The sequence below is a fragment of the Spinacia oleracea genome, chromosome 1 (assembly GCF_020520425.1).
Source record: "Spinacia oleracea cultivar Varoflay chromosome 1, BTI_SOV_V1, whole genome shotgun sequence".
In the NCBI taxonomy this organism is placed as follows: Eukaryota; Viridiplantae; Streptophyta; class Magnoliopsida; order Caryophyllales; family Amaranthaceae; genus Spinacia; species Spinacia oleracea.
This window is the reverse complement of record NC_079487.1, coordinates 108,678,587-108,702,778: the sequence shown is the minus strand read 5'-3', so window position 1 is coordinate 108,702,778 and position 24,192 is coordinate 108,678,587. Positions and strand designations below refer to the sequence as shown.

Below are 24,192 nucleotides of genomic sequence, written 5' to 3'. Positions count from 1 at the left end.
AAGAGTTCGTGGAAAGATAGAATTGCAAAGTTCTAATCCGCAAAGAATTAGGAAAAAACACGTCCCAGGTAATTTCGGCGCCCAGCTCTGGGCGTCAAAGATTTCGGCGCCCAGGGCTGGGCGTTGAAAATAGAGATCCATGTAATTTCAGCGCCCAGGGCTGGGCGTCAAAGATTTCGGCGCCCAGCTCTGGGCGTTGAAAGTGATGTCTGGGCCGAATTCTTTGTCAGATTCGGATTCCTGAAATCCGTAGAGTTTGAGATTAATTCGAGTCTTTTAGCGCGTGTTAATTTTGTGACGGAATGCGTCTGGGCCCGTTACGAACTCTAGGCTCGTTAGGATTTCAATTAATACGTAACTCTTATTTCCGAATCATATTAGGAATAGGATTCTCGCAGTTTTCTATCTCATTTAGGATTTATGTTGGAATGCAACACCTAATTCTAACAGGTTTCTATCTTTTATGATTTTGCCACTTTTAGAAGCTACTTTTTACGGCAGTTACTATTTTTAGCAGGTTTCCATAAATAGCTGGTTTCGGGTGAAATGAAAAGGGGAATTGAGATTCGTTTATTTTATAAGAGATGCGTTGTCAAGTGGAGTTTTTATGCTTTCATCATCGAACCTTTCCCTTGCGGGAATGGGGACAAGAGTAGGTGTCTACAGTTAGCCCCCACTTTGACTGAGTCTTGGAGTAAGACGATGGTCAAAGTATTAGACGGAGTGCGTCACCCAAGCCATGGTGTATGTGACCTGTTTTGCGAGGGTCTCACGAGCCCCCGAGTGATAACATTTGACTTAAGGGTCATCACTTGAAGTGTCGACATATCCCTCACGTGTCATTGGGATTTGTCAACTGATAGTATAGAAACTTCCTCACTTTGTCATTGCAAGGATCTAAAGATGCGTAGAAACTCCCTCACTTTGTCATTGGGAGTAACTACAGATGTTTTCGAAATTAAAGCTGTAAAGTGTAATTGGGCCTGGCCAAGCGCAATCACGAGGTAAAACGTTTTTAAAGATTCTCATTTTCAGGGTTAGCTAAACGAGAAAACCCCCTTGTTTTTATAGGATGTAAAACGAAGGAAAATCCAACAAACAAATCCTTTAATTTTTGGAAAAAGGGAAAACCAATAAAAGTTATCGCTGCAGCGACTAAGGACCTGCGCTGTTAGTGACGCAGACCCCGCCCGTTGAAGGTGGGCGAGCCTGTCCTCTGAGGGGGACCCCCCGTCCGATAGAAGTGGACGAATATGTTTGATGTTTTTTTGAAAATAAGGACCTACGCGGTTTGTGACGTAGACCCCGCCCGCTGAAGGTGGCGAACCTTGTCCGCTGAGGGTGGACACCCCGTCCGATAGAAGTGGACGAATCTGTTTTGAAATTTTTTGAAAATAAGGACCTACGCGGTTTGTGACGTAGACCCCGCCCACTGAAGGTGGCGAACCTTATCCGCTGAGGGTGGACACCCCGTCCGATAGAAGTGGACGAATCTGTTTTGAATTTTTTTGAAAATAAGGACCTACGCGGTTTGTGACGTAGACCCCGCCCACTGAAGGTGGCGAACCTTGTCCGCTGAGGGTGGACACCCCGCCCGATAGAAGTGGACGAATCTGTTTTGAAATTTTGTTTGTTTTTTTTTGAAAATAAGGACCTACGTGGTTTGCGCCGTAGACCCCGCCGGCTGAAGATGGCGAGCCTATTTTAAATTTGAAGACTTTATTCTTTGAAAAACTGAGGACCTGCGCGGCTAGTGATGCAGACCCCGCCCGCTGAGGGTGGGCGAGCCCATTTTGAATTTCTTATTTTGCCTATGTAGAAGGGCTTTTGTGATTACAACCTGTTGGTGGGTCGTAATATTTCCTGATTAGATGTGTCCTATAAGTGGGTCCACATTGTGTATATTTTTGTTTAACGATATTTTATTTTATTATTTTATTTTTTATTTTTTTTCAAAATACCGTTTTTTCTTTATTGGGATAGAAATAAGATAACGGATATCTTTTACACAAAATAGGGGAGTACGCGTGCCCGACAGCGAATATTCGCTGTCTGGGAAGCATTTTCAGCGCCCAGGCCTGGGCGCGAGAATTTCTAACGCCCAGAGCTGGGCGTTGAAAATGCGAAAGGGGGACTGGTCTTTAAATTCGCGGACCGTCTCCTTCCTTTCCCATTTCCACCATTTTAGCTCAAACTTCTTCACTTCTCTCTACTGATTTTTGCTCGTTTTCTTCACTTTCCTTCACGAATTCTACTCCAAATTACTTCCCAATCTTCCCAATGTAAGTAATTTTCAATAATTTTGAGCTTTTTTGTCAATTTCGGTATTTTTGTCAAGTATTTTTGTGCATGAAATTGATTTGGGGGTTTTTTTATTTTTTGCCCCTTTCCTTCAATTAGATAGTTGGAAATGTTCCACATAACATGTTAATTAGTTTGTGCATGTTAATTTTTGCAAGTATGTTGATTTTTGTTGAATTTGGGCATTTTCATGCTAGCCCCCAAGTATACCTACGAATCTAGTATTTTCTTATAATGTAGGTGTCCTTGGTATATTGCTTGCGTTCCTCATAATTCATGAATGACAAATTATTGGAGAATTTTGATTTTGCTGGAGTTAATTTTTACTTAGGGAATTTTGCTAAGTATGAACTTAGTATCATGTTTTTAGGGAACAAAAAATTGTATGACTCCATTTCATGAGTGAAATGCACTCTTTTTAGGGATCGGTATGAGTGCCGATTTTGTCAAAGGTATAATGCCTTGTTGTATTGTTGATCAGCATGTCTGACGAGTCGTTACCCCCTCCTGGTGGCCACGAGGTGCGTGGCATGACGCGTCAGTCGACTGGCCCGGGTCCCCTATGGGTGGGCCCTGAGCTTTACGATGGTCGTGATCTGCACTACGACCTAGAGCACAATGTGACTTCCAGCCTTCACGCGAGGAGAGAGACTACGGTTTACGGCTATGGCGCCGCGACGAGTGAGACCGTTTTTAGCTATCTGAGCTCGGACGCCCAGGCTTTGGTGAGGGCGAGCTCACTGTTCCCGGTGGTTGAGACCTTCTGGGAGATACTGTGGCTCAACATCTCCCTGTCCTTTCTGCGGTCGTTCATGAGGTGGTGGTGGGATACCACCAACACCTTCCATTTTCCTTGGGGCGAGATGACGATCACTCCTGAGGACTACACAGCTTTGACGGGTTTGACCTTTACAGGGAACCCCATTCGTCTGAGGTCGGACGGCCCATCGTCGACTGTTGCTGAGGGTACCAGGCTCCTGGGCTCGTGGATGGGTAGTAGGTTACCTTCGTACCAGCCCCGTGGGATACCTTTCGCTGACCTGATGTGGGCTTTGGAGTACGGGGTAGAGGAGTCGCCTTCGAGACAGGCTCGGCTGTTCTACCTCCATTTTATTACTTCCACTTTTCTATCGGGTCCGACTGACACCTTTGACCCGAGGTGGATAGGCATGGTGGAGGACGTGTCTACACTGGGTGACTATCGCTGGGGCGATTTGGGCTATGCGACGCTTGTCGGCCAGATGAGTTTGTCGGTGCGCGTCTCGGACCCGAGTATACGTCACTTTGTGATTACATTAGCGGGAGTGCCGCGTTTGATTGAGGTATGTGCCTAGATTTTCTTTTGTTTTTCTCGCTTTTACCCGGCCTCTTTTTTTTTAACGTTTTATTATCTTTTTCTTTTTGCAGCTGTGGGCCTTCGAGCACTTACCCTGGCTGGCTCCCCGAAAGGGGCAGAGGCCTTTGGAGTTCCCTGCCGGTCGCCGTTGGGGTTGGAGGAAGAAGCTGACAGTGCGTCCACCGCCCGATACCGTGTGGGATCTTATCCGGGACGGGAACCCTGAGCATGTACAGAATCTTATCCTCTATCTCGTATTTCGTCATTCTTTTCATGTGCGAGATCTGACTGTGTTTTGTACGAAAACAGGTGGTTTGGACCCCATGGCTCCCTTTTAGGGGTACCCATGTTTCGGTCAGGGAGAGTTATGCCCTGAGCCAGATGCGGGTCTTGTTCGTTGGCCGCCGGGACCCTGTCTGGTACCTGGGAGAGCGGGTACGTATGCAGACGGTCGGGGTTTTTTTCGGTGCCCAGGCCTCCGCCTGCGACCATGCTGTCTACTCGCTCGATAGGCGAGTCGTGGAGGGTCCACTCGAGGACTGGTGTGCCGGCGACAGAGTTGGTAATAGAGGGAGCTAGCTATTACCAGTTTATCCAGGATTCTCTTCGTCTCCCGGAGCCTGGCGCTGTAAGTTGCCTCCTCTCTTTGTATTGATTTTAGTGTTTTCATGTTCGTGCCCATGTGTTTATGCCTACTGTGTTTTGTGCAGGAGGGTCCTGACCCTTTGTTGGGGGGATGGGTGCTTCCCGATGCTCGGATCTCGTATACCGGAGAGAGTGGATCCGAGATTGTGGAGACTTTCCCGGAAGACCGGGTTTTCCATGCTCCGCTCCCTGAGGGAGTAGAGGCGGTATGCACCTTTTATTTGTGTACTCTTCTTTATATTTTTTCTTTCCTTTTTTACTGACATTCTTGTTTTAGGTTCCGGCCCGTACGGCCAATGCGATGGTGGGGGTGATCAACCGGTTGAAGTCCGCGTTGGTTCGAGCTCGGTCTGCACTTTCTTGCAGGAGCCCCCACTCTACTCGGGTAATGTGCCCTCTCTTTTTTTCTTTTGATCTGTACCTTTGGTTTGGCTTTCGGTTATTCACTCTCTTTTTTTTTTGTCCCTTTTTTGCAGACGGCTACTGGGCGTGCTGGGGCCGACGACGCGGGTCCCTCGGGCGGGGGACACGGTCGTCGCGGAAGAGAGAGAGCACAACACTCGCCCCTACGACATCGCCGTTCTGACGCGGGGGTGAGTTCTTCCGGGGAGAGGTCCGAGACGGAGCGTAGGCGGCGCTCCGTGTCGGTGGCCCGAGAGCCTAGCCCCGAGTTGCAGTCGCAGCCTCATTTTTGGGGTGACTTTGGCTGGGGTCCCTCATACCACGGGGAGTGGAGTGGATGGACCGGCGAGGCTTGGAGACATGGAGCCGATGACGAGTCTTAGGCTTACCTCCTGTTTTATACATATTCATTCTTGTGTTCCGCATGTATATATATTTTTTGCGATTTTTGGTGCAAGAATGTTTTGAGCCTTCCGTGGGCTTTGTTTTAACATATTATAGCAATATTAGCTTCCTAAACCAACGACGAATTTTTAAAAGGAAAAGACTTTCGTAAAAATAATGAGTTCGTATAAGAGTGCACATATATTTTTAGACTAACCGACTACTTGGGGTATTACATATGCATGTTCACTATTTTTGTTTTTTTGCCGACTCGTGTCATACTCCTTTGTTGGGCTTGTTCCTGGAAACTCTTGTGGCTTTTCCATTTTATTTGGTCTTGCCCGTGCATGGGTTAGGGTAGAGTGCCCTTTGCGATATCTTTTCTTCTTGATGCGTTGCATGACATTATTATTTTATAATTTTTTATTGGACCGAATCCATGAGAAGGATTGCCTACGTATCTTGTCAGAATCAGGTCGCGCGTAGTTCTAGCTTTTTTGAAAAAAACTTTTTGAAAGGGTGTTCATTACTCGTCTGCTTCCCCCCCAAGTGTTCGTGGTTCTTTTGAGGGTTAGAAAAAGGAGTACGAACACTTTGTAGAAGCGGGAGGGTAGGTGGCAAGAGGGAACAACGCCCGATTTAGGGCGAAGGAAATATCGGCGCCCAGGCCTGAGCGTTAGAAATAACAGCGCCCAGTCCTGGGCGTTGAAGTTTTGTCCTTCGCTTTTTCTACTTTATCGAGTTTTATGCTGTTTGTTTAGAGTAATGCGCAGAATGTTTGCTTATGAGTCTTAATATGTTTTATTAGATGCCTTAACTCCGGACTGAATTTTATTAAATATAGTACTTTTTCAATTGGTCTAAGTTCGTGAGGTTAGCGAATTCCGCTCCATCTATGTCGGCTAGTTGGACTGCTCCGCCAGGTAGGATGGTCTTTACAAAATATGGTCCTGTCCAGTTAGGCCGGAATTTTCCTCGAGGGTCCGTAGTAGGTGCGCGGACTTCTTTTAATACAAAATCGCCTTCTTTGATGTTTCGAGGTTTGACTCTTTTGTTGAATTGCCTTGCGATGCGCTTTTGATACACTTGCACGTTATGTAGAGCTCTCAACCTCCGTTAGTCTAAAAGGACGAGTTCGTCGTACCTAGCTTGAACCCAATCAGTTTCGGGTAGCTTGCTTTCTAGGACGATCCGGAGGGAGGGAATCTCCAACTCGACCGGTTGGACTGCTTCCATTCCGTATACCAAGGAGCACTAGTAGAAAAAACACTTGTTGCAGCGGGCTTTTAGACCCCTGTTGCAGCGTACATCGTATGCTGCAACTGGGGGGCCTACAACAAGTCTGGACTTGTTGCAGCGTACAATGTTCGCTGCAAAAAAGTACTTTTTGCAGCGTACATATGCATGTACGCTGCAACAAGTGTCAAAAATTTGGCCAAAATCTTGACTTGTTGCAGCGTACAAATTCATGTACGCTGCAACAAGTGCCAAAATCTTGACTTGTTGCAGCGTACAAATTCATGTACGCTGCAATAGACCCCACCTGTTGCAGGGTACATCTATTTGTACGCTGCAACAAGTGTGAAATTTTGTTAAATTTTACACCCTTGTTGCAGCGTACACATATATATGTACGCTTCAACAAAGCACTTTTGGCGGGAAAATTTTAATTTTGTTTAGGATACCTAGAATGCCTTGCACGAAATATAGAAACCTGTCACAACAATAATAAAATATCGCAAACTGTATAACAAATATAAAAACAATAATTATTGTTTTGTATACATGAAACCAAAGTGCACGTACATTTAAATATATGTTCCAATTTAATTGTACGCATACATTTTAATATAAAAGATTGGTCTATAACATCTAAACCAACTCGATCAAGCGCGATCAGGCCAATAATAAATATTTGCTGGTAAAAAACTTAGCCCATTGCTCACGAACCACATCAATTTCCTCACTAGCATAAGGCGCATTCCTCAGAGTATAGACCTTTACAAAAACAAAAATTTCAATAGATTAAATGCAAATTTAATATCACATTTTAACATTCAAGCACTAATGTCAATGTCCTAATAGTCTAAAATACGAGTCAAGAGTAAGGAAAATGTCATTTTAGCCTAAATATGACCTATAACGATCCAATGAGCCTTAAATGTGCATAAATATATTGGAATGAGTTTAAAAAAGTTCAAACTATGCATATTAATCATGTAATAAGAATAAAATGAGTCCATAGGTTCTTTAGTTCAAAGTTGGGAGCGTAAATGTCATTTTAGCTCTAAATATGACCTATAACGACCCAATGAGCCTTAAATGTGCATAATAGTTTAGAATGAGTTTTAGGAAGTTAATAATATGTATATTAATCATGTAATAAGAATACAATGAGTCCTTAGGTTCTTTAGTTCAAAGTTGGGAGCGTAAATGTCATTTAAGCTCTAAATATGACCTATAGCGATCTAATGAGCCTTAAATGTGCATAAATAGATTGGAATTAGTTTAAGAAAGTTAAAACTATGCATATTAATCATGTAATAAGAATCAAATGAGTCCTTAGGTTCTTTAGTTCAAAGTTGGGAGCGGAAATGTCATTTTAGCTCTAAATATGACCAACAACGACCCAATGAGCCTTAAATGTGCATACATGAATGGAATGAGTTTTAGAAAGTTAAAAACATGCATATTAATCATTTAATAAGAATCAAATGAGTCCTTAGGTTTTTTAGTTCAAAGTTGGGAGCGTAAATGTCATTTTAGCTCTAAATATGACCTATAGCGATCTAATGAGCCTTAAATGTGCATAAATAGATTGGAATTAGTTTAAGAAAGTTATTACTATGTATATTAATCATGTAATAAGAATAAAATGAGTCCTTAGGTTCGTTAGTTCAAAGTTGGGAGCGTAAATGTCATTTAAGCTCTAAATATGACCTATAGCGATCTAATGAGCCTTAAATGTGCATAAATAGATTGGAATTAGTTTAAGAAAGTTAATAATATGCATATTAATCATGTAATAAGAATCAAATGAGTCCTTAGGTTCTTTAGTTCAAAGTTGGGAGTGGAAATGTCGTTTTAGCTCTAAATATGACCTATAGCGACCCAATGAGCCTTAAATGTGCATACATAGATTAGAATGAGTTTTAGAAAGTTAATACTATGCATATTAATCATGTAATAAGAATAAAATGAGTCCTTAGGTTCTTTAGTTCAAAGTTGGGAGCGGACATGTCGTTTTAGCTCTAAATATGACCTATAAGGACCCAATGAGCCTTAAATGTGCATACATAGATTAGAATGAGTTTTAGAAAGTTAATACTATGCATATTAATCATGTAATAAGAATAAAATGAGTCCTTAGGTTCGTTAGTTCAAAGTTGGGAGCGAAAATGTCATTTTAGCCTAATTATGACCTATAATGGTCAAACAAGTCTCAAATGTGCATAAATAGATTGGATTGAGTCTTGGAAAGTTAAAGCTAATCATATAAATCTTGTAGTAAGTTTGAAATGAGTTCTTAGGTTCATTAGTTCAAAGTTGGGAGCGAAAATGTCATTTTAGCCTAACTATGACCTATAATGGCCAAACAAGTCTCAAATGTACATAAATAGATTGGATTGAGTCTTGGAAAGTTAAAACTAATCATATGAATTATGTAGTAAGTTTGAAATGAGTTCTTACGTTCGTTAGTTTAAAGTTAGGAGCGAAAATTTCATTTTAGTCTCGTTTGATCGTTATATGTCATATTTTGACTAAAATATTCATATTAGCTGATTTTCATATTAGCTTTATGACTTATTTTTTCCCCACATGGAATCTTTCTCCAGCTAATTCCATTAATTAATTAAATGAGAAAACAAATTAAATAATTAACCAACACCAAAGCACATGCAAGAAACAAAATTAGATGTCTTACTTTTTTCCTCAACCGGCTTTTCCTTGCTGCCTCACGGTTCTGAGCAAGCCTTCGTAGAGTCTATAATAATAAATCTTTAAAGATGTTACAAAAATGAAGCTACAAGATGTCAAATTGCATGAAAAGAGAAGAGTGAACAACTTCTAACCTTATGATCAGTCTCCTTCGATCTGTCACTCGAATGAGAAGCCGCATGAGTAAATGGAACGGTATCAAACTGCAGTACTGCACAATAAGCGTCCGTCAGATTATGCCACAAGGTATTAGTTACATATATCAATAAATATAACTATCCAATAATGAGTTTGATCTTCACATGTAGCTCGAACTTCCCTAAATTCAACAAAATTAGAGGGAAAAGGGTGAATGTTCCCTACAAGAGAGATTTTAAACCATTCTGCCATTAACAAATATCATAAAGATGATGAGAGATTACCCTGTTGTTTATTCATTTGTGTCTGCATCTGTTTAATTTCAGTCATTGGACAACTTTTGGTGGATGAGGAATGTTCATCTATAGTTCATCTCAATTGAAACATTTATTAAATTTATGGCATGGATTGATTCAGTCAACAACTTCTAGCAGACATTCTGACCCTTCCAAAAATCCTTCAAAATACAGAAAATTTTGTGCTAAGAACTGAATTTAATTTCATCAAGCTAACCTAAAACTAAAAAAAAAATCCAGATTTAGGGGTTATCAATTGTAAACCAATAGAAAAATTGACACAATGTAGGGACAATTCGCCCAGCAACTTGTGACCACATAAATCGAAGAAACAATCTACAAGTAAACTAACATTGAGATAAACAGAGAGATCCAAAGCGGGACAACAATATAATTAACAGAAAAATGCAAAATTGAGAGCATATAGTCAAAAGTATTGAATACTTGAATTAATTGAAAATCAACAACACACCTTGTCGGGGATCTAAAGCCTGCATAATCTTAACTTTTGAAGTCGATAATGATGAAACTCTGCATAAATACTAAATTTGATCCTTAAACCTAATCTGAAGAAATCAATTATGAAGCTGAGAGAAAAGAACTCATCTTTCTCTCCTTCAGTAAGCCATAGCACAGGAGAGAGAAGAAGCAGGTAAGAAGAGGAGGAGAGGACAGAAAGCAGCAGGGTAAGGAGAGGGCAGAAAGCAGCAATGAAAAGCTCAATGAAAAGCTCTAATTCAGGATTTCAATTCGAAAATTACCAAACAAAATCAAAAACAAAATTTAGAAATAATGGAATTATGAAAGTGAAAGTAAAAGATCAAAGAAACAGGCAAAATTGACCCTCCTAATCGCGATATTCCGACAGCAACATTAGCAGGAACACCCACATTTACTTTTTTAGTTCACTTCAAGAGGTAATTTTGGTAACAAGTCTCACAAATATCAGAAGAAAAAGAGAAAAATACCTGACAGCACCACTAAGACCAAAGGGGATCATCCACACAAGTGCAGCTGTGTCGAGACTGCAAATAAAAGAGGACCAGCAGTCAGATGGTATAATCCCATTTGCTTAATTATCTTGGAACGTCAGCTCACATTGGAATGTTTCTTATGAAAACTTAACATAAAGTGCTAACAATATTACATTAATCCAATAAGATACACCAGTTGCAAGGGCAGCTCCTCGGTTTCCAAGACCACATTTGAAGACCAAAGTCCAGCAAACTGGCAAATGCAGTAATGTAGTGATCCCTGCAGTTATCATCATAGGGAAAACGATGTTCTGGGTTTGTAAGAATCTCTGAAGTGAGTAAAGAAGACCATAAGCAAAGAGACCAGGGATCACGAATTCAGCATAGTGTCCGGCTTGAGTTGCAATTTGATCATCTTGACCAACTGCTAAAAGAAGTGATCTAGAATTTGCCCAGATTATAGCCAGAAGAACGCTTGCAGCAAGTACTCTACAAGAGGAGCAAATATTTTGTAAATGAATCTTGTACTGTACAATATGAAAATCTTGCAAAGGAAACGAGTAAACAACACAAAAGCCTCAAACTTCAAAGACATGGAAAAATATGTAATATTATAACAATCAGTTAGCCACCAAGTCTCACCAACTAGCTGCATAGTATTATATTTAAACACAACAAGAATTATCCTAATATTGAAACATAATGTTGTATAAGCAGATTTGAAGTGCTCCAAGTATCAGCTTCTAGAGTTCACTGAAAAACACACTCACAAGGTTCTCAAGTTAATCAAATTCCCAAGGCTCTTGGGCAGAGGTCCACCAAGTTGGTTATCTTCCAATCCCCTGAATCAAATCAACCTACAATCGCAGTGCACAAGGCTCTCGATTCTTGAATTCATATTTACAAAGTCTAAAACATAATTGCACAAAATAATTCAAATACAATTTAATTAGCAATTTAATTGAAAATACAAAAATAACAAAACAGACCTAGCTTGCTCCGTCGACCACCACTGCGGGCTGTCGTCGGTCACTCACGCCGCTGCTGTGGAGTGGTTCCGAGTGGTGCTCTGCCGCCGATACGAAAAGCCCTAACTCCCAAATCCCCAAATTCTAATTCACAAGCCCTAATTTCTAACTTAATTCCAAATTAAAATCCCGACAAAAACCCGAGATCTTGCTGGAGTACCACCGCCGACGGGAAAGACCCAGCGGCGACGGGCAAGACCCAGCGGCGACTGGCAAGAACCATCGGCGACGGGCGAGACGCAGGGAAAGCTGAGGGAAGAAGAAGGGAGTACTGAGCGCGCGATATGATTTAAGAATTTGGTCTTTGAGGTTTGAGATAGAACTAAACGTTTGGTTTTGAATTAACTTTGCAGCGAAAAATATTACAGGGGGCTTTTACCATGTACGATGCAAAATAAAAGGGTTATTGCAGGGGGCTTTTAGACTGTACGCTGCAAAAAATTCTTTTGCAGGGGGCAATTAATTTGTACGCTGCAACAACCCTTTAAAGGGTTTGACCCGCGTTGACCTACTGGTTGTTGAAGCGTATTAATACATGTACGCTGCAACAAGGGGGCTGCAACAGGGGTTTTTTCTACTAGTGGAGTAGGGTGTTACTCCAATGGAGGTGCGGATTGAGGTTCGATAGCCCCATAATGCGAAGTGTAATTTATTGGGCCAATCCTTATAATTTTCGGCCATTTTCTCGATTATGACTTTAATATTTTTGTTGGCCGCCTCTACCACGCCGTTCATTTGCGGCCTGTAGGGAGAGGATTTATGGTGTTTGACATGATATTTTTTGAGCAGGTCTTGGACTTCGACCCTGAAGTGGGAACCTTGGTCACTTATGATTTCATGTGGAACCCCGTATCGACAGAATATGTTCTTTTCTAGGAATCGGGCGACATGTTTGGCTGTTAACTTTGCATAGGAGACTGCCTCTACCCATTTAGTGAAGTAATCAATTGCAACTAAAACGTACTCGTGTCCCCCTACGCCTGTTGGTGTTACCTTGCCGATTATATCTATACCCCAGGTGGAAAAGGGCCATGGAGAAGTGAAGGTGTATAGTTCTGAGGGAGGTAAATGGTTAAGGTTACTGAAGATTTGGCATTTTGGGCAAGTTTTTACAAAGTGATGGCAATCGGTTTCCATAGTGGTCCAATAGTACCCTGAGCGGGATATTTTTCGGGATAGCATTTTCCGTTCATATGGGGTCCGCACACGCCGTTATGGTATTCTTCCATTAGTCTTTGGGCTTGGTTTTGATGGACACAAAGTAACTTGATTTTATTCGGCGTGTATTTATACAGTTCTCCCAGAATTATGCTATATTGTGAAGCGAGGAGGCGCAGGGCCTTTTGTGCTCGCGGGGAAGTGTTTGGGGGGAATTCCCCACTTGTTTTGTAACGAAGGATGTCCGTGTACCATGGTTCTTCCTCGGTGTTTTCAGGTTCGGAGTCTATGGCGTCATTTTGGGATCTAGCGGAATTTTATGCTCAGCGATTTCTCGATCTATTCCCGGCATGTCTTTGTAGGACCAAGCAAAGACACCCTCGAATTCCCGCAAAGTGGAGATTAGATCGGCCTTTTCAGTGGGAGTTAAGGTGAGGCCAATTTTAATAATTCTAGGATTTTCTTCTGTTCCAATATTTACCGATTCTGTGTCTTCAATTATAGGAGTTTTGAGTTCTTGTTCATTTACAGCTTTTATTAGTTCGGTATATTCCTCTTCTGGCTCTTTTTCGTGCTCATTAGTGGCGAGACATTCTGCATTATTACTCTGATTTTTAAGCGGCACATACTCAAAAGTTTTGTTTATCTTATTAAAATCATGAAGCATTACATCAAAAAGATCTCCCGGAGTAGAGATTTCCGGGTCTAAACTACTTTTAGGAGGGGTTACAATTTTGCTAGGTTCGGACTCGGAGTCAGACTCGGATTCAGACTCTAATTCTTCGTACATTGGACCCTCTCCCGCAGATATCTTGAACTTTATCCCACGAGCATTAGTCCATTTGAAAGTCTTGCGCCACCCTCGTTGGATTTGGTCATCTTTTGAGGGCGATGGAGCGAATAACTTAGTAGGGTCAAACACTTCATCTTGGAGAGCTAGTGCCATCTGTTTCTTTCTTCGCTCTTTTCTTTTCTAACCCAAACAATAGCCCGAAAGCATGTGAGTTGGGGAGAGTTTTTGGCATAGCATGGTTCTTTGGGGCGAGTGGCCTTTGAGAACGTAAAGGGTCGTGTCCCAGAGCATGCATCTCTTGGGTTTGTGCGACCTCTAGGTACAGATGTTCGGGATATGCTTCTTCCATCGTGTTTCTTGATGGCTATCACGGGCAAGTACTCAGGGGCCCTGCATTATTGTTGTGGAGTAGGAGACACATTAGTTTATTTCGTGAGTCGGTTTTTTTAGGCATTCTATGACTACCCTTAAGTCGGACTAGTATATTTGGACTGTTATGTGTGCACTTTGAACTCTTTATGTTTTTGAAAATCTCTGCCCGTGTGACATTCATGATTATTTGCATGGTCGACTTTTAGTGTCGAGCATTGCCGTTGTAGGAGGCCTAACAACGACGCAAGGAGTTATTAATTTTTCGCGAGTCGCTTTGGAAATCGAGTGCTTTTCTTACGCCCTCGTAGCAATTCCTTTTTTATGGATATTTTTCGCTACGTATTTTCTTTTTTGCTTGGGCACCGAGGCTGCTGCGCCTGACCAGAAAGCCAAGCAGCAACTTCAGCGCCCAGCAGTGGGCGTGAGAAATTTTGGCGCCCAGCCAGGGGCGTTGAAAATGCGTCCCTGGCTGGTTCTCGTTTTCTGTTTTTTGTTTATGCGACTTCGATTTGCGTGCTTGCCTAATAACGTCCTTTACGCGTAATATCGTTTGTGGGATTCGTTACAGGCCATCCCGAGCGTCGCTTATTTTGTGGCGATCATTCGGGTTTGCGGAACACGTGTTTTGGTATAACTCTTTGGCAAATTAGTCTATGAATGTTTGGGCAATTTTTAAGGTCATTGGTTTTCTAGGATAATTTTTCACGCACAATCACATATTTCGCTACACATAACTACATTACAAACATGGATTTGAAAATTAAATATGCCACGTAGTTTATGATAGGCTTCTATGGGTAGTTTATTTGCGCCTGGCTTGGTACCGCTTCTATCGTAGATCCAACACATGCCCCGGTCGAGGTAGTGTCTTCAACAGACGAATTTCGCTCAAGAGGCCAACCCGCAAGTGCAAGCCAAGGGGGCATGCAGGCGAGAGGGACCTAATGAGCGAGCGATTGGGTTCGGGATAGGTGTACTACCTGCACAAGTACCGAGTGGGAAACATGCGCAGCGTATGCACCCCCCTATTGGCGAAGAAAGGTATCCTTAGTCCCAACTTCCGAGGGAGCCGAGATTCGTTATGATGTTCTGCCCGTTCACATTAATATGCTGATTTTCAGGTCGTCCCAACTTGATGGGGAAATAAACGCGGGGTAGGATCGTTTCACCCTTCGGCTATTTTGATTACCTACAAGCACGAGTATTTCCTTCACTATCCCCAGTGGAGTCGCCACTGTGAGGGGGTCGAAAAAGCGCGAGGCTAATGCGTGACCTTGTCCCTCGTGGGTGTGACGATTCTTTTATTCAATCAAGTGTAATTGGATTTCCTGTGAGTATACACCCAATTGACTAGTAATATAGGAGTCGCCATTCAGTTTTTAACGACAATGAGAAAAACTGACAAAACCCGGTTATCGTGACATAAAGGGAGTGCAATTATGTTTGACCACGACGGCCGTAGGTTCCCTTGTGATCCCTGGTGTGGGGATCTCTCAATATACACCCGCAAGGTAGAGATTCAGGGTTCGGGGGACTGTAACTACCGAGAGGAGTAATTCGCTCGTCGATAACTCCAGAGGCAGGATATCCTTACTAGCTCAGCATAAATAATTGAAGGGACATGCGTTAACTATTAAACTAATCTGAATTGATTTTAGCAACATGCAACATATAATACTAATTCGATCGTGATTATCTGATTTAAATAGCATTAAGGGACCTAGCATGATAATCCGATTTCCCAAAAATATTATATTTGTTAGGCGTGATAGAACAATCATATTAGGTTAGTTTAACAGTTCATAAAAAGGGCGAGGAAAGCAGTTAAATCATCGAAAAGGGACACATTACGACGCACCTTTGAGAGGTGCGTCACGGTTCTCAGAAAACTAACCACTTTGACTTTGCTATTTCTCCTTTTTATTTAACGAATCTCGATTATGGGACAGGATACGTTCTGTTCGATTTATGGATCGATTGCGACAGAACGCGTGAACAGTTTCGCAGCGAGAGGCTTAGGCTAAGGGGTTTAGAGTCAATACTCAGAATATGTTATGTGTTGTTGTGTGTTGTTTCACGTCGAAACTAGGGGCCTATTTATAGGGAAGATTTCGTGGAAAGATAGAATTGCAGAGTTCTAATCCGCAAAGAATTAGGAAAAAACACGTCCCAGGTAATTTCGGCGCCCAGCTCTGGGCGTCAAAGATTTCGGCGCCCAGGGCTGGGCGTTGAAAATAGAGATCCATGTAATTTCAGCGCCCAGGGCTGGGCGTCAAAGATTTCGGCGCCCAGCTCTTGGCGTTGATGAGATTAATTCGAGTCTTTTAGCGCGTATTAATTTTGTGACGGAATGCGTCTGGGCCCGTTACGAACTCTAGGCTCGTTAGGATTTCAATTAATACGTAACTCTTATTTCCGAATCATATTAGGAATAGGATTCTCGCAGTTTTCTATCTCATTTAGGATTTATGTTGGAATGCAACACCTAATTCTGACAGGTTTCTATCTTTTATGATTTTGCCACTTTTAGAAGCTACTTTTTACGGCAGTTACTATTTTTAGCAGGTTTCCATAAATAGCTGGTTTCGGGTGAAATGAAAATAGGAATTGAGATTCGTTTATTTTATAGGAGATGCGTTGTCAAGTGGAGTTTTTATGCTTTCATCATCGAACCTTTCCCTTGCGGGAATGGGGACAAGAGTAGGTGTCTACAACGGGTATGAGCTTAAATCCACCACCTACCCACTACCCATGGCGGGTATGTATTTCATACCCACACCCGCCTGCATACCCGCCAAAGTTGTACCCATCCCCGCCCTAACTAGGGCTAGTGCGGTGCGGTATCCGCGAATTTGTACCCACATGCCATCCCTAATGAACTCCAACTCCTAATTGTCCGTCACTTCAGACGTGGACAGTCTAAAGCTATTACTATCCGGATTCACTTTACTTGATTTACCAATTATTACTTTTTTATGACACACCAACAACATAAGTAACAACATCAACAAATAATCGCAACCTTCTTTTATCTTAGAATTAAATAAATGATCACGCAACATTCAATCCAAGATTAATTCCAACTTTAGTTTAGCCTTTCCTTAACCAATTGTCAAACTACCTTTCATAGGCATAAAATATCAACATACCAAATTAAGGCCCACGGTCCTCGATCATAAAGTAGTGAAATACTAAAATGGGAACGATGATCAATCACGATCCATACGAACATATATAATAATAATAATAATAATAATAATAATAATAATAATAATAATAATAATAATAATAATAATAATAATAATAATAATAATAATAATAATAATAATAATTCCCCCATGTGAATTAAATAAATGATCACGCAACATTCAATCCAAGATTAATTTCAACTTTAGTTTAGCATTTCCTTAACCAATTGTCAAACAACCTTTGATAGGCATAAAATATCAACATACCAAATAAGGCCCACGGTCCTCGATCATAAAGTAGTGAAATACTAAAATGGGAACGATGATCAATCACAATACATACTAACATACATATATATATATATATATATATATATATATATAATAATAATAATAATAATAATAATAATAATAATAATAATAATAATAATTCCCCCATGTGAATTAATAATATAAAGTTCCCAACCAACATGCTTGCATCAACCCTCCATACAAACATAATATAATTCTCAATAATATAAATTTCATACTTAACATATTTGCAATCAACGTCCATCATGAAAAATCCAACATAATAGTAATCATATAGGTTCACCTATACATGATACTAATTCCATCAATCACATAGGTATGTACTTACCTTGTGTAAAAAAATTGCGAGGCCACTTTTACAACCCAAAATTCACCGACGGAGAATTCTCCACCTAAAATCAACCAATATAAATTCATATCAATTCCCCTTGAATTTACAGCAACATTAGATTACTTTAAACCCCTCCTAAACATATTTAGAACATTCCCCAACATCAAAACTTAGCTAATTAACCTCCTAGCATAGTTATTACTATACTAACCGTCACAAATCATCATAAACTCCAATAAACATCCTTTTTTAGAATTCCAGCAATATGAAATAATTTAAAACTTCACCAAAACCTAATTAACATGCTTAGAAATTAGAATCATAAAAACAATAACTTTAGTAACTTATAATGATCCTACCATGATTTTAAAACTATTAACACTTTAAAAATTCATGCTTTAATAATTAAAACCCTTATTTCAATCAAATTGTATAATATGAAAATTAATGATTTAATTATGCAAAACATGTAATCTGAAATTCATAATTAAATCATAAAAATAATAAATTTAACTCAAGAAAACATGAATTAATTTAATAAAACATAATTAAAATATTAATTAGTTTAGGGTTTAAGAATTAACCAAAAAGAAAGAGAAGGAGGTGCTGGCCCGCGGCAATGAGGCGCGGCAGCGGGAACTGGGCGGTCGAGGAGGCTGGACGACGCGCTGGTGGTGCAGGGTGGTGGCTACGCTGGTGGTGGCGTGCGTTGGTGGTGGTAGCACGCGAAAGAAGAAAGGGAAGAGAAGGAGTGTTGTTGTGCGTGGAGGAAAAGGGAGGAGGCTGGCCGGCGGCTGGACGACGGGGCAGTAGCGATCGGCGAAAGCAAGACTGGTGGCGTGCGGTGGTGGAGAGCGCTAGTGGTGGTGGCGTGCAAGGGAAGCAAGGCAAGAGGAGAAGATATTCACGTGAAAGAGGAGGAAGAGAGGAAAAGAAAATAAGAGGGAGAGGGAGTTTCACGTGAAACTTGAGAGGAGTGAGGAGAGAGAATTTGTTGTGTGGGTAAAGTTTGGGGTTTAGGGGGGTTTATTTACTTTGTGGGCTTTAATAATTGAGCTAGGATTAGGATTCCGTTTCCACTTCGTGAGTGTTTGAATTCAAACCGACTAGAACTACTTTTCCGAAACCGAAGTGTTTCTATGTTTCAAATCGTTTTCGAATTATGATTCTAAAAATGTTTGATTTCATAAATTATTAAAATATTTAAAATGCATTTAAATAAAATATATATATATATATATATATGTATATATTTATTTATTTATTTATTACTAAAATTCACCAATTTCATTTAAATATAATTAATTATACGTTAAAATATATTAATAAACTTTATAAATTTACGGGGGATTACACTTCCATTCGAAGGCTCCAACACGTTTTCTCTCTCTTCTCCAAAAATCTAATAAATGAAAATCCAAGTTGTGCGGAAATGGCAAGAACTGGCAAAACTTTAGGTCACGACGCGGCGAAGAAGGCTACATCTCAAAGCATTAAGGTTGGTTTGTAGTTTCTGTTGGGTATTATTGTTTGATTTTTAAACGCTGAGATGCTGAGTAATACGTTGAACGTGTTGGTGTTGGAGATCTCGTTTACTCTGCCGCCGTCCATTTTACCTTCCTGCCGAGGTATTCTCCTACCTTATTTTCCATGTTTAATTAGTTTTGCGCTTCTTTATGTTGTTTTTATTAGAATTCTAGGGTTTGATCGTGTTGGTTAGTTTGTAAATTTGAGTATTTTGTTTGCGAGTTTTTTAATTTTTAATTTAGGATTTTGATTTCAGATATCTGTTGTTTGTTAGGGTTTCAAGTTATGAGACAATCTTATACTCACTCTTTGAATTTTTGTTGTTTGTTCTATAAATTTTGGCTTGCAAATGTTAATTAGCTTGAAGTTGTATAGTTTAATTGACATTTTTTTGTAACAAGTAGAACCTTAATCTAGACTTATGTGGATGAAACTAGTCTCATACATTTTTTGACATCATCGGTCCTGTGAACTATCTAGTGTCTATCTTGCATATCTTTTGCCTAAAGCTGTTTCTTAGTTTTATGCCCAGTGTCTTAGTGGTGGTAAAAAATGATAGATGAATTACGTAGTATTATTGAAAGTAATTTTTCTTCTTGGGATTAGTCACATTGTTGCTGCTTTTTTGGCTGCTTTTAAGAAAAAGATGGACAAATGATTTCTAATTGTCAAGAATAACATGGTTTACATATATATATGTTGGTCTAATCACTTGTGGGTTATTGAATTTGCAGGCCGAAGAAGATACTTTTGACAAAGTTGCCTTAGGAAGATTTGAATGTTTCCTTCTCCATAAACGAGGTGAACCTTACAACATCTTGGTACCTTTTGCTTGGCTGAATATTTAGAAAATATGTATGATAGACAAAGTGATTCATCATAAGTTAATACTACAATACAAGGAGGTAAATTCTTTAAACATTTGATTCTTGATCTTAGTTGACAAAATTCCCTTTTCACAATGTTTAAAGAATATTGTAATGATTGCTAGGAAAATTAAAGTTTAGAGATTTTTCTATTGCCGCAAAACAAGTATGACTAATGATTGTTATTTGTTCATGTTCAACAAGATGTTTTGTTGGTTCATTTATTTTGTTTTGAGAATCCTATGGAGGAGGGACATATGATCCATGAACATCTTATTTTCTGCACCTTAAATCAAATAAATAGAACATCTTCTGTAACATAGTGTAACGCCCCTACTTCTAAACACCATTAATTAGGTTAATTATGTTTAATTAGCCGCGGAAACCCTAATTTAGTCGGAGCGTCACATGCCATATCTCCCTCGCGGGAATACAAGGCGACAAAACACTTCTTAAATTACTAAATAAACTTTAATAATACATACTCCTAACATTGATTAAATATTAATATAAAAGTCTAACTCATTTCTTGCAATTAAATTAGAGTTTAATTAATACATCCATTATTACTAGTGAGACATAGTTATCTTTACTAAACAACGATCGTGAATTTGATGGTTGCATCCTCACTCTAAGGCATCCCATGATCTTCTTTGTGCCTAAAACAAAAGCAACATCGTGAGCCGAGGCCCAGTAACATACTACCCTAACAACGTAAATTCATTTCAATTAATTTTATTTACTTTGCAAACAGGGAGAATAGAATATAGCAAATCACTTTCATAAAAGCATAATAAAATCTCATTTATAACTTGAAACTTTAATAGTTTCCATTATCTTTCATAAAATCTTCATTTTACTTGGTAACTGACAAGTTAGCCTTGCGGGACGTCTCCCACCTTGCGATAGTCCTCAAGCAGCACTCTCCCTTGTTGGACATACGCCCGTACCTAATTAGTTTCTCTTTTTTTTAGCTTGCGGTAACCCTCAAGGAGCACTCTCCCTTGTTGGGTGTCCCGCGGTACGGCGGTACGTGCACGACCTAAAAATAGTAACCCCACTAACTGCCAGAACCGGTTACACTTTTATTTATCATGTTTCGTATCTTATTCGTAACTCATAAACATCATTCTTATAAAATCATTCACAAACACATTTAAATATCATCATTCATAAAACACACTTATAAACATATTTCATATCCCACAATCCTATAAAAACATATCATTATAAACATATTTCATAATCTCATAAAACACATTTCATAAGGGGATTATGGGTGTTAGCAATAGATGTTACCTCAACCGTAGTTTTATACTTCCCGTTTGATGGACCGTTCTTCCGAGCTCCGAATACCATTTATACTTGTAATTTAGAATGTAAAATTGTTAACTAATAATTATAGATACCATTATATTTCAACTAGTTTAAATTCATTTTGATAAAACATTACGTAAAATAAATGAAACAAAATGAAATACACTTACACATTATGTCTTATTAGTTAGTAAGGCCCACAAGAGTTGACTTTTTAGGATTTAGGTGCACATGTTTCCAAATTTGGCAAGTTGGAGAATCCAGAGACCAACGTTGGTCTTTTCTAACCACCACGAACAGAAAAATGAGGGAGGTAGTTTAGGAATTAGGACTTGCGAGAGGCGGTACAAAGGTAGTTCTAAGGTGGAGGTCATGTGGTCAGAAGTAAGGGAGGCAGAACGGCGATGGTCCGTGTAGCAGCGTTTGGTGGTGGTGCGGTGGTTCGTACTCCAGAAGAGATGGGAGGAGCGAGTTCGGGTTTCGGGTTCAACAACGGAATGCTATAATTAAAGCTTGATATCGGAGGTTAGTGGTCGTACATGGTGATCGAGAGTGGGAGCAAGTCATTCATGTGGTGGAAGTAGGTTGCAGAGGAGGCGGTGTTACGGTGGTTGCGGTGGTGGTGCGTAGAAACAAAGAGGAATGTGGGGTTTAAAGGGGATACTTTTACTTGGTTTAATTTGCTGGGAAATGACTCAAATGACGCTTGATGGAGTGAGGAGTATGATCAGCTTCAATGGGTATTTATAGGGTATTGGAATAGCATAAAAACGTAAGCAATGAATTCATTTTAGTGGTTTTAGAATTCCTTTAATACCATGGGAATTAAGAAAATGGAGTAGGAAATTGTAAAAAGAAAAACTGGGTACTCTTGAATTTGCTTAGTAAGCATGGAATGATGAGTAATATTGTTTTCTAAGTGACACTTGTGAAGTATTTTCATGCTCTCATTGAGCTGCTTACACGACATAGAAGGGAAGAAGGAGGAGTTGACTTTGATCTTTTATTGGTTGACTTAGGGGCACAATTGTAATTTCAGTTACTTTGCCCAATTTTCTGATTTTAGAATTGTAAAAGAGGATTGAATTGTGACTTAGTTACTCACGTCTTAGTTATACTAGTATTAAAGATTAGTTTTCAGAAATCAATTTACAAAAATACATACTTATTATGTAAAAGATGGTTCATAAAACCACACTACTAATAATATTAGGTGTAAAATAAATAAATAAATAAATAAATAAATTTGGCATTTTTTTACGCTAAAAATAATTAGTAATAATTAATTAATATTTTAGAAATGAAGGGTGTTACACATAGATTAATAATCCATTTTATTCTTCTCACAACTATTTGGTCTGCTTCAATATCTTACGACAATTGTGTTAAAGCTTAAATTGCTCTCATTATGTAATATCCGTGGAACTGAGTTCATGCATCCTTTTTAATTTCAGCGGCATCAAGTAAGTCAATATTTGTCATGTCATGTCTTGCAGAGAAATTGTAACTTATACATCCGTTTTGAATGTAGGTTGCTTCTATAGGAAGCAGTTGTTTGTAAACTGTATCCACTTTGGTCATTACCATTGTTCTCTTTCTTTTTTCAGAAGCTTTGCTGCAGAAAATGGTGTAAAGATATAGTGATGCATCAGACAGTCTTAATTTCATTTCATGCTTGTGCAGAGTGATCCCTTAAAGTTAGAAACTATGATGAGTACGTTTAACATGCTATTGTCGAGTTGCATCATTGCATATTGAGTTGTGGAATTTTATGGTCAAAATTTGATGCATAAAATTCCACAACTCCGCCTCCTATTACTCATCATCCTAAGGTTGCAAATATCACTTATTCTTGTTGTCCTGTAACCATATCAGATATTGCTACTCCTACACCAGCAGGTACCCCACCCATTTCATATCAGTTCAATTAGCACTACACTAGCTTTCATAACTAAGGTTTCGATCTATTTCATATGAAATTCCCCTTAGATAACTACTTATTAGTACTGTTAAGGTAAACAAACCAAAGGGTATCTAATACCTTGAGAAAAGAAGAATACGAGGTGGTATTAGATTGTATAAAAGCATCGAGAAGCTCATTAGAAGTGTAAGTCTGATGCCATATTGGAAGTCCTCCAATCCCTCATGCAGTCTGATCGTGAGGATGATGTTGGTGTTGATTATGTTGTCGGTGAACAACTGTTGTCCCTCCCATCTGATTGTTTTCCTCGCTCATGAGTGAATGTTTCGTATATTGTTGTACGTTCCCGGTATCCTAGTCTGACTAACATAGTATATGACTGTATTTCAACGTGTCCTTACCAAAAAACACAACAATACACCCACCTTCCCTGCCCTGTCCCTTTGTATGTATCTTTATGGTGTATAAAAGCACCAAAAAATTTCTTTCTGTAAACCATATTTGTAGTGCACATTCGAAACGACGTGCCTCCTAACGATTTCATTGTTTTAATTTCATGTAAAAGTAAACTCCATGTTTAGGAATTACTGATGTAGTTCTAGGATTAGTTTTAATGTGAACAAGTATATAACATGTTGTATAATTATTAGAAGTTTAATTCACAACCTACTTGAAATCAAGATAGATTGTTCTTTTCAGTTGTTGTTATTTCCTTTGTAAAGGTGGATTAGATGCTCTATTTAACAGTGTTGTTGTAGTGGTTAAGGTGTTACAGTCATAGTGTATTAAAAATTTGTAGATGTCTTTCAGATCATTGTTGCTTGCTGCTTTGAGGAAGTTGTTTATTGCAAAGAATATAGGTCACTTAATTCATTCCTCAGTCTATATAATGTGAAATATGTTTTAATTTAAGTGAGACATTTCTGAATTAGTCCCTAAAGATCATGTTTCATCCATTCTTTAG

At 39.5% G+C, this 24,192-nt stretch overlaps 1 protein-coding gene and 1 long non-coding RNA gene across 9 annotated transcripts; both read right to left on the bottom strand.

Moving 5' to 3' along the window:
• Nucleotides 1–6,802: 6,802 nt before the first annotated feature.
• LOC110786923 (transcription factor TGA5-like) lies at nt 6,803–11,785 on the bottom strand. 8 transcript variants are annotated; one of them, XR_008930047.1, is made up of 7 exons: nt 11,405–11,785; nt 10,589–10,904; nt 10,410–10,466; nt 9,430–9,602; nt 9,142–9,210; nt 8,994–9,053; nt 6,803–7,066 (listed from the first exon to the last, which is right to left on the bottom strand). XR_008930047.1 is itself a non-coding variant. In XM_056839099.1 (7 exons), the coding sequence occupies exons 4-7, from the start codon at nt 9,473–9,475 to the stop codon at nt 6,965–6,967; spliced, it is 285 nt and encodes a 94-aa protein (XP_056695077.1). In that variant the 5' UTR covers nt 9,476–9,602; nt 10,410–10,466; nt 10,589–10,904; nt 11,405–11,784; the 3' UTR covers nt 6,803–6,964. The 8 variants fall into 8 exon arrangements, 2 of the variants coding, with proteins under 2 accessions (XP_056695077.1, XP_056695081.1); XR_008930044.1 differs by lacking the exon at nt 9,430–9,602 and adding an exon at nt 11,186–11,324 and having other exon boundaries at nt 9,142–9,218; nt 11,405–11,782; XR_008930043.1 differs by lacking the exon at nt 9,430–9,602 and adding an exon at nt 11,186–11,272 and having other exon boundaries at nt 9,142–9,218; nt 11,405–11,780.
• A 7,955-nt stretch (nt 11,786–19,740) lies between these two features.
• LOC130466108 (uncharacterized) lies at nt 19,741–22,357 on the bottom strand. The gene is made up of 3 exons (XR_008926128.1): nt 21,478–22,357; nt 21,290–21,354; nt 19,741–20,649 (listed from the first exon to the last, which is right to left on the bottom strand). It is a non-coding gene; the product is annotated as an uncharacterized lncRNA (long non-coding RNA).
• Between the last annotated feature and the right edge of the window lie 1,835 nt (nt 22,358–24,192).